This window comes from Paramisgurnus dabryanus, chromosome 9 (genome assembly GCF_030506205.2).
Source record: "Paramisgurnus dabryanus chromosome 9, PD_genome_1.1, whole genome shotgun sequence".
Taxonomy (NCBI): domain Eukaryota; kingdom Metazoa; phylum Chordata; class Actinopteri; order Cypriniformes; family Cobitidae; genus Paramisgurnus; species Paramisgurnus dabryanus.
In genome coordinates, this window is record NC_133345.1 from 30,588,019 (window position 1) to 30,602,066 (window position 14,048).

At 36.4% G+C, this 14,048-nt stretch overlaps 1 protein-coding gene across 3 annotated transcripts in view; it reads right to left on the minus strand.

Moving 5' to 3' along the window:
• The window catches only part of LOC135773845 (protein unc-13 homolog C), a 178,893-nt gene that overhangs the window by 141,962 nt on the left and 22,883 nt on the right, over positions 1–14,048 (minus strand). For 2 of the 3 annotated variants that reach the window (XM_065283702.1, XM_065283700.1), the window contains exons 5-6: positions 13,049–13,127; positions 9,267–9,338 (exon numbers count right to left, since the gene is read on the minus strand). In XM_065283702.1, coding sequence (XP_065139774.1) covers positions 9,267–9,338; positions 13,049–13,127 — 151 coding nt within the window. The remainder of the gene's footprint in view (positions 1–9,266; positions 9,339–13,048; positions 13,128–14,048) is intronic. The other variant, XM_065283701.1, reaches the window with a different exon arrangement.

A 14,048-nucleotide genomic window follows, 5' to 3' on the forward strand; every position in this document is an offset into this window, starting at 1 on the left:
GTTTCATTAAAGGCGGGGTGCATGATCTCTTAACGCCAATGTTGACATTTGAAATCACCTAAACAAACACGCCCCTAACCCAATAGAATCTGGACCTTCTTTTGATAGACCCACCCCACACATACGCAACCCAGGCAACGATATCAGTAAGTAGACATGCCCCTTACTGCTGATTGGCTACAAGTGTGTTTTGATATAGACGGTTTCATCGGACGCACGTGATACACGTCTGGATCCGAACTTTACTTCCGGTTTCGTTTTTTTAATGGTCTGACTAGTTGCTAAACTGATCTCTTGAACAAATGCCTCCTCGAAAATAACAAATGTTTTGATTTCCTAGGTAATCTATGTGTTGTTGTTTTTTTTTTTGCTTGTTATATAAATAAACTACGTTTAAAGAACTTTGTTGTTATTTATTCTTAGCGGAGTTTACCGGAAGTTACGTGCGGACCGCGACAGCCGCTTGTTTATGTTGTTACTGCTGAAACGGTCTATACATCCAATCCTCTTTTCCAAAGTGTTTTTCAAAAATTATGCACCACGCCTTTAAATGAAAAAAAAAAACGTTTTTAAACATTTTTCATTATTCGGTGATAAAGACAGAAATACTGTATAACGACGGTGCCTGTAACGGTTTTAAATGTTGCTGTCGCGTTATTAAAGCTACTTCTGGACGACAGACTGCTGACAGCGAGACATGTTGACAAAGTTCAGGGAACAAAAACATGCGCACTTCAGTAAGTGTGGTTTCAATGCGATTAAAGTGTTTACATGGCCGCATACTGCAATTAAAAACAGCGTATGGAACCTGTTTTAATACGCTTATACTTGCTTAATCGCATTGTTTAGCAAAGTATTGTGTTTACATGCGGCAAAGTATAAAAGCAATATTACCAAAATCCCATTATAATCGCATTATGAGGGTTCGTGTAAACATGGTCATTGGAAAGCTTAATCATTCAGATGATGTATACATCTATAAATTGACCCTTATGATTGGTTTTATGGTCCAAGGTTACATATTTACACTTTGCAAAAAAACATTAAATACATTTGAATACATAGGGTAACACTTTACAGTAAGGTTGCATTTGTTAAAGAATTAGTCAATTTTCTTAAAAGAAAAATCCAGATAACTTACTCACCACCATGTCATCCAAAATGTTGATTTCTTTCTTTGTTCAGTCAAGAAGAAATTATGTTTTTTGAGGAAAACATTGCAGGATTTTTCTAATTTTAACTCTTTCCCCGCCATTGACGAGATATCTCGTCAATTAAGAAAAAACGCTTCCCCGCCAATGACGAGATTTTCCGTCTTTCTGCAATACCGCTATTATCCACCAGGTGCCGCAACTTTTTAAAACCGGAAGTATTGCCCTATGGCAAGCCGCTGCATGTCCGTGTCTGTTTTAAAGATCGCTCTGAATGGGATCTCTATGAAAAGTCCGTCACAAATATGGAATTATTTTTGCTTTTTGCTCAAAATATGGTGTTTTTGCAAAAACCTACCCATATTCAAAAGCTGATTGCAAAAGAACCACTAAAGGTAGGATGAAACGGTTTTTTTTGTTTGAAAGCAGAGGGTCTGTTCTTTCATTTGGTATATTGTATGTTTATTTATTTAAAGAAGAACATTTTCTGGAAGGCATTAAACTTTGGTGAAAATCATGAAAAACGCTGGCGCTGGCTGGCAACTTTTTTTAAAAACGCTGGCGGTGAAAGAGTTAATGGACTTTAATAGAGCCCAACATTTAATACTTAACTCAACACTTAATGTTTTTTTTCAACGGAGTTTCAAAGGACTATAAACGATCCCAAACGAGGCAAAAGGGTCTTATCTAGCGAAACGATTTTCATTTTTGACAAGAAAAATAACAAATATGTACTTTTAAACCACAACTTTTACGGTCCAGCGCGACCTAACGTAAACGCGTAGTGACGTAGGGAGGTCACGTGTTACATATATAAAACGCACATTTGCGGACCATTGTAAACAATAAACTGACACAAAGACATTGATTAGTATCAGTTGACATACAACAACGTAGGAACGGTCCTCTTTCAACACACTTTTAAACACGGGGGTGGAGTTTCGCGTTCGTCCTCTGTGACCTCTTGACGTCATGACGTATTGCGTGGGGTCAGCTGGGCATCACGACCGGATCTGCATGACGAGAAGATGTGGTTTAAAAGTGTATATTTGTTATTTTTATTGTCAAAATGACAACCGTTTTGTTAGATAAGACCCTTATGCCTTGTTTGGGATCGTTTATAGTCCTTTGAAACTCAGTTGAAAAAAAACGTTAAGTGTTGAGTTAAGTAATAAATGTTGGGCTCTATTAAAGTCCATTAAAATTAGAAAAATCCTGCAATGTTTTCCTCAAAAACATTTTGGATGACATGGTGGTGAGTAAATTATCTGGATTTTTCTTTTAAGAAAATGGATTAATCCTTTAACATAAGTAAATGGATTAGCTAACATGAACTATGAACAGTAGTTTTATTCTAGCATTTATTAATATTGGTTAATGACAATACAATTGTTCATGTTGTGCATTAACCAATGTGGGTTCACTTTATAATAAGGGTCCATAAATCATAATGAACTAAGTCATGCATTTATTTCTACTTTTTACTAATGCTAAGTTCATGATAACTCTTCATTAGTTTATGATTAGTACATCCATTAAGTACAACATTACGGGGCGGTTTCCCGGACCAGGATTAGCTTAATCCAGAACTAGGCCTTAGTTTAATTAGGAAATATAATTAGTTTTAACAAACATGCCTTACTAAAAACATTACCTGTGTGCATTTTGAGGTAAAACAAAGGGCACTGATGTATTTTAAGATACGTAAGTGCAAGTTGTTTTCAGTTTGGAGAGCTCTTAAAACTGTTTAAGTCTAGGACTAGTCTAATCCCTGTCCGGGAAACCGCCCCTACATGTTTTTAGTTAACAAGGAATCCATGTGTTGAGTCATGAGTCAAGTTGTAGTTAATGATGACTCTTCATTAGTTTTTGATTCGTACATGCCTCAACTCAGCTTTACTTTAAATTTAAGTAAGAATTAATTTAGGTATTAGTTCATGATTCATAAGCCCTTATTATAAAGTTTTACCCAATCACATTTACTTTGCACCTAAAAAGTTAATAGAACTACCTCAAAGATACATATTTGTATCTCAAAGGTTCATATTTGTACCAAATGGTACTTATTAGGACCTTTTTAAAGGGTACTGCCCTAGTGACAGCTGGGGTATATTTGATAACTTTTTCTAACAGGGTACTTACTAGGTCTTAAAATTATTAATCATAATTTATTAATCATGTACGCTCTGAACAAAAATGCATCATGAGGTCATACTGTACGCAGTATGTGTGATTAACTGTGAGATTTCATGTTATCCAATAAAGATGAACAGCTGTCTAAACTTAAACACAACTTTCTGTTCAAATCAGCAACTCCAGAGATAGCAGATGAATAAAAAACACCACGCTGTAAGCCAGAGAGAGAAAGTAATTACTCAAGCTGAAGCAAGTGGTCACAATCTCAGAGAAACAGAGAAATTAAAACATCTGTCAAACACACGGCAGCAGACCGCACGCCCGTCTCACTAAAACCATCACACCACAGAAGCAAACAGGCCACTGTGATTTTAAGACACTCATTATTCACTCTTATATCTTTCCAAACCCACGTGATGCTTTGTCTTTTATAGAAACACAACAGCAGAACAGTTTCCAATTTTGCTTACAACGCTTCACAGTGACAATAAATTGTCAACATCTAAAAAGTAGTTTGCCTGTCTGTCGTTGGTGAATTAAGCAAGCAGTTACATATATCTGAATTGGGAGCTGTCTGCCTCCAGATCCACTGCGGTTATGTGTTCTGGTTTCTCAGAGACAAAACATTTGCTACTGCAATATAGCCTAACTATACCACAAATACCAAACATAAAAAGCCATCCTGAACTATATTAGCAAAATAGCAGAGATTACTATCATTTAAACACCAGGTCATACCATGGATGTACTTAGAAACTACTCTGGGTTTCCATTCAAACGTGAGGCAAAAAACAAAACAAAAAACAAATTAGGTGCGTTTCCATCAAGTTGTTCAAGCGAATGACGGTGGTATTGATAACCTAGTAACCAACAGTAAATAAAACAAAGCACGCTTAGAAAATAGAGACAGGACTGCATTTAGTTACGATTGGACAAGTTATACATTTACTAGCAGTGTAGCTTTTACTTGCCAAACTAAATTCTGTGCACACACTGTAAGCCCAGATGAGTTGATTCAACTTAAAGGAACAGTATGTAGGATTGTGGCCAAAACTGGTATTGCAATCACAAAACTTGTGGCTAAAACTGGTACTGCAATCACACAACTAGTGGCCAATACACAACATGACAACATAAACATCAGTTGAGGGCTGCAACTCCACTTTTTAAATGACAATATCCTAGCCAGACCACTGTTGTGAGTGATATAAGTATTTGAAATGAAAATTATTTCTTAATGTCTAGTGACATATCAGGGCCATTTTATGATTAATTTATATAAATTTCTTACATACTGTTCCTTTAAAACAAAAAACAAGGTAAATAGGGTGCCCTAAAAAATTCCATTTTGCCTTGTTAAACAAACAAGTAATTTTAAGTTTATATTGTTGAATAGGCAATTACATTTTTCCTTTTACAATGTGAGAAACTTTATTTCAAACGTCTTATTTTAACATAGTTTTATAAAACTGTAATGTTAAGTTAACTCTCAACAAAGAGGACACTTTGGTAAAGCAAAGGTAACATCAAATAAAGCAAAGGATTCAACTTCACACAGTCTCAATAATGGTGACAGTATCAAATCTCATAAAGTAAAAAGATGAGCTCTTAACTTCATCACAAAACAATAAGCAACTCCATTAGTATAATAAAGACAACAAACAGCAAAACAACACTCACATAACAGTAGCAGTTAATTTATGTATGCTGCAATGCATGATGGGTAAAATGTTCAAATCCAAAGATTTAAATAAGCTAAAATAAATGGATTCAGCTCAAAATTTCATGCAATCATGCAATTTGTGGATTAAATTAAAACAAATTTTTTTCAGGGTATAGGTTAAGTGTACTTATTTATTTGGTTTAAAAAAAATGAGGGTTAACAGTGCAGAAGAAGCAATGCAGACTTTTTGATGCAGGCAATAGCAGCAAGGGCATTACGCTGACGCCGAGTCCCATATATGGTAAAAAAAACATCACATGGGTTTAAAGTTTGCTACGTCCAAAATTGTGTTTCCATCTCCTACTCTCTTTTTTTGTCACAAACCACCCCAAGCAAATGTAAAACTTTCACAAATTAAGGGATCCAGAAACATTTTTAGTTATGCTGGTTAAAAGTCTCCTAACATCCTGATAGCAATCACTATGTTAAGTTGTTTAAATGTCATCTGTGAAAGGCGTAGGACCAAAAAATGTTCAACCAATCATAGATCTCGGTCCAAACGGATGTTGCCTTTTTTGTCCCTTATCCGTAAGCGTAATTTCAATGTTCATGCAGACACCATACGTCAGGGGTCACCAAACTTTTTTCTCTGGGGACCACATTATCAATCCTGACTGTGATGGGGGGCCGGGTCAGCTATATAACATGGAATTGTATGACCCAGACCAAAATGAAAACCAGCAGGCCTCATTGTGTAGTAGAGATTACTAGTCCCCATCAGTAAACGGCTTTCCATGGGTAGCTAGTATGTGAGCTACCTTATAGCTAGCTAAGACAGCAGCCTGGTTTACCTGAGTTTGGCAAAGGAATACATTCTTTTGTGCAGCCAGTACACCTTTCATCCTTCGAATCCTGTCTTCTCTTGCTTGCCCTCGCTAGCTAGCATACTCTTTGTTGCCGGTTTCGTGATGACAACACAGATTATAATCTTTGAAAACTACCACACTTTCTTAGCAGCCCAGTCTCACGAAATTTCGTTATATAGTCACGTATTTTTTGATTCTTTTTTCGTGCTATTATCACGAAATTTCGTGTTTTTTCGTGATCGTATAACGAATTCCTGTTTTCGTGTGATTATCACGTATTGGTTACTCAACTGTTTTGTCCTATTTTCTTACCATTGTCGCTTCGGTTTAGGGTTAGATTTACATAAAATGACATCCCTAACCAAACCCAACTCTTACCCCAACGCCAGGCGACATATTAAAAAAATTAATCAGAAAAAATAGTATAAACCAAATATAAAGTGACATTCTAATGCAAGCACCAAATCTAACCCTAAACCGAAGCGACAATGGTTTAAAAATAGGAAAAAGCAGTTGAGTAACCAATACGTGATAATCACACGAAAACAGGAATTCGTTATACGATCACGAAAAAACACGAAATTTCGTGATAATAGCACGAAAAAAGAATAAAAAAAATACGTGACTATATCACGAAACTTTGTGAGACTGGGTAGTTCTTACATATAATACAAACTGCACGGTCCTTACACTGAACAAAAAATAATCGTTGGTCCACTCTTCTTTTAAACTCTGCACTCACTTGTCATCTTTTTGTTTAATGCTAGCCATTTTGCTGTCCTGAAAACACTGCTAGTTCTGGACAGTGATCTGCACGTGCGTTGTCTGTTACTGCTTGATCACAAGCATGTCGGGTGATGAAAATGTAACAAATATAGGTAATTTTATAACTAAATATAATTTTTTTACTTTAAAAAAATCAACAAAATACCAGATGCGAACATGTTATTACTTTCCAAAGAAGAAAAGAGCCGCACTTTGCATATAAAACATATATTTATTGCACAGACGCGTTTCGGCTTTGCGCCTTCCTTAGCACACTGAGGAAGGCAAAAAGCCGAAACGTGTCTGTGCAATAAATATACGTTTTATATGCAAAGTGCGGCCCTTTTCTTCTTTTTGAAATTACTTATACGTCTGGTCAAGCACTCTTATAATATATATATATATATATATATATATATATATATATATATATATAAGAAATTGAGTGAAGCCTGTTGCAACGACACAATTACTTTCCACAGAACAATTGAAAAAATAAAATTTCCTCATAGGGCCGGTTCAAGTAGTGGGGGGCAGAGGGCTGGGGGGCCGGTCAAAGGGGGGTGGCGGGCCTGAGTCGGCCCGCGGGCCTTAGTTTGGTGACACACCTAAGGGGACATGGAGCAAAAATGAAATAAAGTTGAGTTTCGTGTGCGCACGTGAAACTATCGCGCACACACACATGAAAGTTTCACGTGAGTATGCAAAACTAAAGTTAAAAAAAAATTCTGCACATGAAGGTTTCGCGTGAGCACATGAAACTAAACTTTCGATTTTTTTACTCCAATGTCACCTTAGGGGCTCAGTAGGTTTTTGACTTATGCGAAAACAGTTAAGGCAAATAACTCAGCTACTGTAATAACAGGTATTTAAACTAAGATTTAATCACAAATTGTTATGTATTTCTGGTGCAGACAAAAGCATTTTGCTGCACTAAAGCATTCAGGCTCACTTTCATTTATATCAATGTAAACATGTTCAATAATCCATACAGACCTAGACCTAGAGTATCAACATCAAATCTCCATGGCTTGCAGTGTTGCAGAAAAGATACTGGAGTGTGACATTATATCCTGTGGGATCTAAATACATTTGCATGTTTAAAAACACTGTATAGTGCGGTCTTAAAGCAACAGCATTAAAAGATCAGCCCTTTAAAATCAAGACACTGACATTTGAACATCACAAATGATCTCACGCTCTCTCTCTCTCTCTCTCTCTCTCTCTCTCTCTCTCTCTCTCTCTCTCTCTCTCTCTCTCTCTCTCATAGTCTCATAGTCTCAGCATTGCCTTTAGCTGTTAGATTTTATGAAACTGCTAGTGATATAACAGTTACTGTCCTTGTGTTCCAGTGTCATCGACAGCATATGGAGGCCTGTGCTGTTTTCTGCAATCATTTCTCGAAGGGATTCTGTCTTTCTTATTTCTCATCCTTCCCACTCATTTTCTCATCCTCTCTCTCTGTCTTTATTTCTCTCACTCACTGGTGTATTTAATGCCTTTAAAATCCTCAGACATCTGCTCGGCCTACTTACAAATCTTCAGGCCAGCTACAGCCCTCATCTCTATATTTGAACTTTTTTTTCAGTACCATTTCGGAGATTTATACGCATGTAACGTGCCAGCGTTGTTCCGGTTGTTTATCACACAGCCATCGGTTCATATCCTAATAATGATTGTACCAAAATCAAACACATCTGAATTATGACCTCCAAACATGTCCCAGGAGGTCATAAAGCACTATTACTGTCAGATATGGCAACAGAAAGCCAAAAATCACATCTCCTCGTGCCATTCCAAGATTCTTTTTACTAACGGACAGCAATCAATTAATGGGAGGTCTGGAAAAGAGGAGTAATTCTTATTCTATTGATTCAGGGTTTTGGCGCCTCTAAAGTACCAGACTTCAATTAAACTGAAATCATTGATCAAGGGTCAAAAAGAAGAATCCAACGTCAGACAAGCAGGTTTAAATACAGAACAACAAAAGTGTCCTCTAAGAATTAATGTTAAACAAACAAACTGTTAAAAAATAATTCAGGATGAAAGACTGACCTGAAGCTGTAAGGTTAGCAATGATTCAATGGCTGTCACATGATTTTTGAACACATGTGCATTACAACCTTTAATACTCAAATACAGACACGTTGTTGTGCAGTCAGATCCTAATATCATTCAGATTAACTTTTCACATTACAGTCAGAGCTAATTAGATCTAAATATAAGAGAATCTGTTTTGATTCTCTTATCAATGTGACATCACACTGAGAAAGCTCCGCCCACAGTCTGGCATTACCATAGTTTCCACCTTCAATATTGAGATACTATTCTCTCAGACTGTTTCACAGGAATCAGATCTATTTTAACTAAAATCGCTCACTGTCTGTTGGTAAGGGAGAGAGGATCTGTAGCTCATTTGCATTTAAAGGTACACACACAAAAAATTACGATTTTGTTCCCACCCAAACAGGGGCATTTGGACACGCTATAATAAATGATCTGTAAGGTATTTTGAGCTGAAACTTCACATACACATTCTAGACACACCTGAGACAAATTTTACATCTTGTAAAAATGTGCGTAATAGGTGCCCTTTAATATATGAAGTATTATATTATATATTCAACATTAGTTCCCAAGTGCTCAAAATGTGTTTACATCAGTCCATCAATGTTTAATACTCACCAGCTCCTCGTTGTTTAAAGTCGATCTGTTCACGAGGCCAAACGCAATGCCTGCCTTTCGAGCAGCCAAAGTCTGAAAGAACAAAGGGAAAATTTGTAAAAAGAGAAAGATTGAAAGATAACTAAAAAAAAGTAAAACTAAAGGCTGAGAATCTGTTAGATAAGACACACAAGGCTAGTAACTATATTTGTTATGTAAAATCTGATTATTAAATGAAATTCTGTATAATTTGAAAGGAAGATTTAATTTGTTAAATTAAACACAGCAGGAAACCCATTCATTTTTGGCCTCACAACATCAAATCTATTCCCTCAGATTGAATTAACACACTTAAGGATGCTTTAGAAAAGAAACTTTCACTTATCAAGAACCTTTTTCTTGTACTTACTGTGCGTTCACACCAGACACGGATGACGCGGATAAATCGCACTATAAGTGCGTAGTTGGACGCTTAAACAATTTGAGTTAACCCGCTTCATTCGCACATGAAATTTGCATAATTTGCGTGTGAAATTCGCATCATTCGCATGTGCAATTCAGACACAAAAACGCTAAATTTGCTGGCTTTAGCTAGCTTGTAGTCTCAATATGAACTGTATATAGCTCAATTGTACGACCTTCTCACTCACTCTCTTCCAAGCAAAATCCTTTTTATTCTTATTTCTATAAAAAAAACTAAGATGCTTCTGGGTGTCCACATACAGCGATGCTGATTTTGTCCTCCATTGTTGTTTCATATTTTTACATCAGCTCGCTACATCGTTATCACGTCACTACTAGAGCAAGCTCTCGATTGGTTAACATAGTGGGAATATTCACCAAACACCTGAAACGTTCAATTCGCGTCATTCGCACCACCTCATTCACGTGAATCGCGCCGCAGGATGTCTATCACATCTTTGTATTGACTTAACATGTAAATCATTCTGAAAAAAACTCATTTGCGTCTGGTGTGAACTCACCATGAGTTCAAATTATTAAAATGTTTTTCAATACTGAAGTTTATCTGACTTCAGATCAGTTTTCTGGTTTTAATGATCATCTATTAACAAAAGAAAAGTGTAATAATCTTGGGTTCTCTGAAGCACCAGTAAATAAGTAAGAGAACCACAGCACCATTTTTATGAAAGTTAAGACTGAATGGACCTGAAAATGTCAAATGGTGTAACCGCAAATTGCGCCAAAGAATGAGAAATATTAAATATTTTATCCACCTTGATGGCATGTAAGCGTAATCATAAAAAAAATCATTTTAAAATATTATTTTATTAATTATTACTAAATAATGTAAATTTTAATGCGTTTTTGTAATATTTATCCTGACATATGCTGAAAACAGCTTTGTTTTCTAAATAATCTTTGACAAATGATTTAAAAATGTATTTAAAAAAATCATATTACACTAAACTTATGATTATATTTTATCCACATTTTTTATGAATATATTTATATTTTCATTTAAAAAAAGTACTAGTTACACCAATTGACACAGACCGGTTACACCACATTGACATCTTTGCAAGTATCCCCCAAAAATTCTTTCAAAATGAAATAAAACCAGAAATTTTAAACTTGGTCCTCAAAAAAGAGAATGTATGCAAGTAATCTGCAAATTTATTTTTAAATTTAACTCTTTTACATTTAATTGAACCATACGGACACCAGTGTTGGGGAAAGTTACTTTTAAAAGTAATGTATTACAATATTAAGTTACTCCCCAAAAAAGTAACTAATTGCGTTACTTAGTTACTTTTCATGGAAAGTAATGCTTACATTACTTTTAAGTTACTTTTGCATTACTTTTTCTTACTTAGCTGAGGCTTTAATTCAGTACATTATTTAATTTTTCAATTGAATTAATTAAACTGAAAAGTAACTTGCATTACTTTTTAAAAGAAGTAACTTAAATATTAATGTGTTACTTCACGCTACTTCAGAAAAGTAATATTATTACATAATGCGCGTTACTTGTAATGCGTTACCCCCAACACTGACGGACACACAAAAACATCACGTCATTGACCCATAAGAGAAAGGTTCATATACACCATTCCAAACCTTTTAAAGGAAACTGCAGAGACACTTACCAAAGCCTAAAGTGTCCAGAAGCGAAGAAGAAAAAAACAAAATTAGAAAGCGAGACAGCGGAGCCGCTTCAACACAAAGTGAATTCATATCCATCACCATGCAGAAAATCAGATCGTGAATGTTTTCTGAACAGCAGAGTAAAAGCTGCAGAGGTGAGACTCTCGTCTAAGCCACAATCCTTAAAAACTGCACTCACCTCTAACATGCAGTACAAAATTTCATTTCACCCATGCATTTGCTGTGCAATTGTTTTGTAATGCTGCTGTAAAGCATCTGATATAGTCGTATACTGCATATCTGTCTGCCTATAGCCGAAGCTGCTACAAAACAGACAAGATCAGACTGCATGTGTTAAGCCAGCTAAAAACACGACCCAAAGAGTTCAGGAAAGAGAGAGAGAGAGAAAGAGAGAGAAAGAATTAATGAGGGAGAACAGGACACGCCAGTCAAGAAGCCACAATTAGCCATATTTACATTGGCAGGCATCACGGCTCACAATACTCAGGTAGTCTTTACCATCTAAACCCTGATCCGCGGGTAAAGACCAAGCGGGCTGCTAATAGCCCCTTAAAGCGGGGATGCGTAGGAAAGTAGGGTAGATTTCACCTCTACATGAACGTAAGTGTTGATGTAAGTTTAAACATGCATTTCAAATGCTGAGGGTTGCTGCAGGCCACGTAACCAAACGGTCTAAATTTTGATCCAAAGCCCTCGGTGTACAGTACAGTAGGTTAGGACGGGTCCCTTGATCCCGTCGCAGGTCATGTGACTGACTGTCGTTGCCCTGAAGCAATCACACAGCCCAAACAGGGTAATAAACAGAGGACAGAGGCATGATGGGAAAAATCAGATCAGACCCGGTACAGCACTGACTTCACACACGCTGTAAAAGGATTTTGCCGCACGCCACTTTTACATGATTTAAAGAGGCGCAGTTAAATCAGAAGTCAATGAAGTCCCAATTATATTTTTGGGTTGAGTTGTCAACATTTCAATTTATTAATGCATCTAAATATCGGTTGAGATATGTTTGCTTTGGCTAAGAAGGAAATCTGACAACTCACGGAAAAATATCGCCCATGACAGTTATGGGCAATGAGAATGAACCACAGAACCAAAGTAAAAACAGAACGATGACCCATACTTACCAAAACACGGTTGGTTTTTAATTTCATGCAAAATATGGACAGATACAGCATCAACATTTGTCCTCCAAAACTGAAAATTTACACAATAAAATCTAGACAAACTGTATATGTGAACGTAGACAAACTCTAATGACCTAAAACAAAAGACATATAAAGTTTTTGAAATGTTTCACAAATGCAAAAAACATAAACATATAACACACTACATGAGGCTGCAAATCGAAACCATGTCATCTAATACTAGAACGTATGAATAAAACATCATCATAAATATACGAGCACAACACATTTAAAGACACTGATGATTCGAACACCAGACGAGTGACCTACTTTTACTCTGGTGGAGCGTATTAAACCCCAAAATAGCATCAAAACACAAACACGCCCCTCCATCTCCGCTATTAGTTTTTCAGTACAGATTCGCTGGTGCACTGCAGAAACACGCTTGACTTGCGGCGTATCAGTGGCACGGTGGCTACGATGGGTTAATACAGTCATCCGAGCCTCCATCAGTCAAACATAAGCACACTGGACGTGATTACTCACCAGGTCTCGGACAATAGGCATGGTCCTCTTGCGGCGTAAATCTGGCATACTGTCAATGCCGTAAAGTATGCTGCCAACCCTGGGGATGAAGGCAGATTTAGAGTCTATTAATACTATAATCATGCTGTATGGTGTGAAACATTACAGGGCTAAAAAGCAGTCGAGTGATTTATAGCATAAATGGGGATAACATGGGGAGGGGTACGGTAAGGGCTATAATAACCGCTTTTACTTCATGTGTCACACAGTCCATTGAATTTACCTGTGACATGACTGAGCCTTCCTCCGTTAAACTGAACCAACCGTCTTATTTCATTTGCAAGAACTGAGCTAAATTTTACACTTTAAGGGTGACACCCTTTCAAAAAGCAGGGGAGAGCGGGGCACAACCTAACGCTTTTTGGTTTCGGCTCAATCATTAAAAAAATATTTGAGTTTGATTAATTAAAAGTTTGCTTAGACAAGCAACACACACATCTCTGCTACAAATGAACATTTGAAGTTTGTTTCTACTACTTAACATTCTTGGACAATTACACCAAACGTGACAGAAGTGCAAACGTTACAACTTACCCCATAGGTGGGGTTAATTGTAACAGGCAGGGGGTTAGTTGTAACACTTGCTAAAAATTAAGTTTGCAAATATTTCAATACTATTTTGTCTATATACTTGAAGTGGATATTGTTTATATATCTGTCTATAATAGACAGCTATCCACACTGTATTCATTCATCCAGCCCTTTTCTAACAGTAGTTTAAGTATAATTGGATACAAATGTCTAAATATGTGAGAAAAAGCAGCACAATTATGACAAAAAAAAAATGTATGCATGACCCAGTAATAATCATACTACAGTTTCAAAATCAAATTCTGAGATAATGAGCATCATAGTCTGATTTAAGCCATTAATTTCATTATCATTTCAATCTTTGACGTGACCTTATTCAATCAATATTAAAGATATGAACAAAAATAAATTTGACACACGATTTTTGATA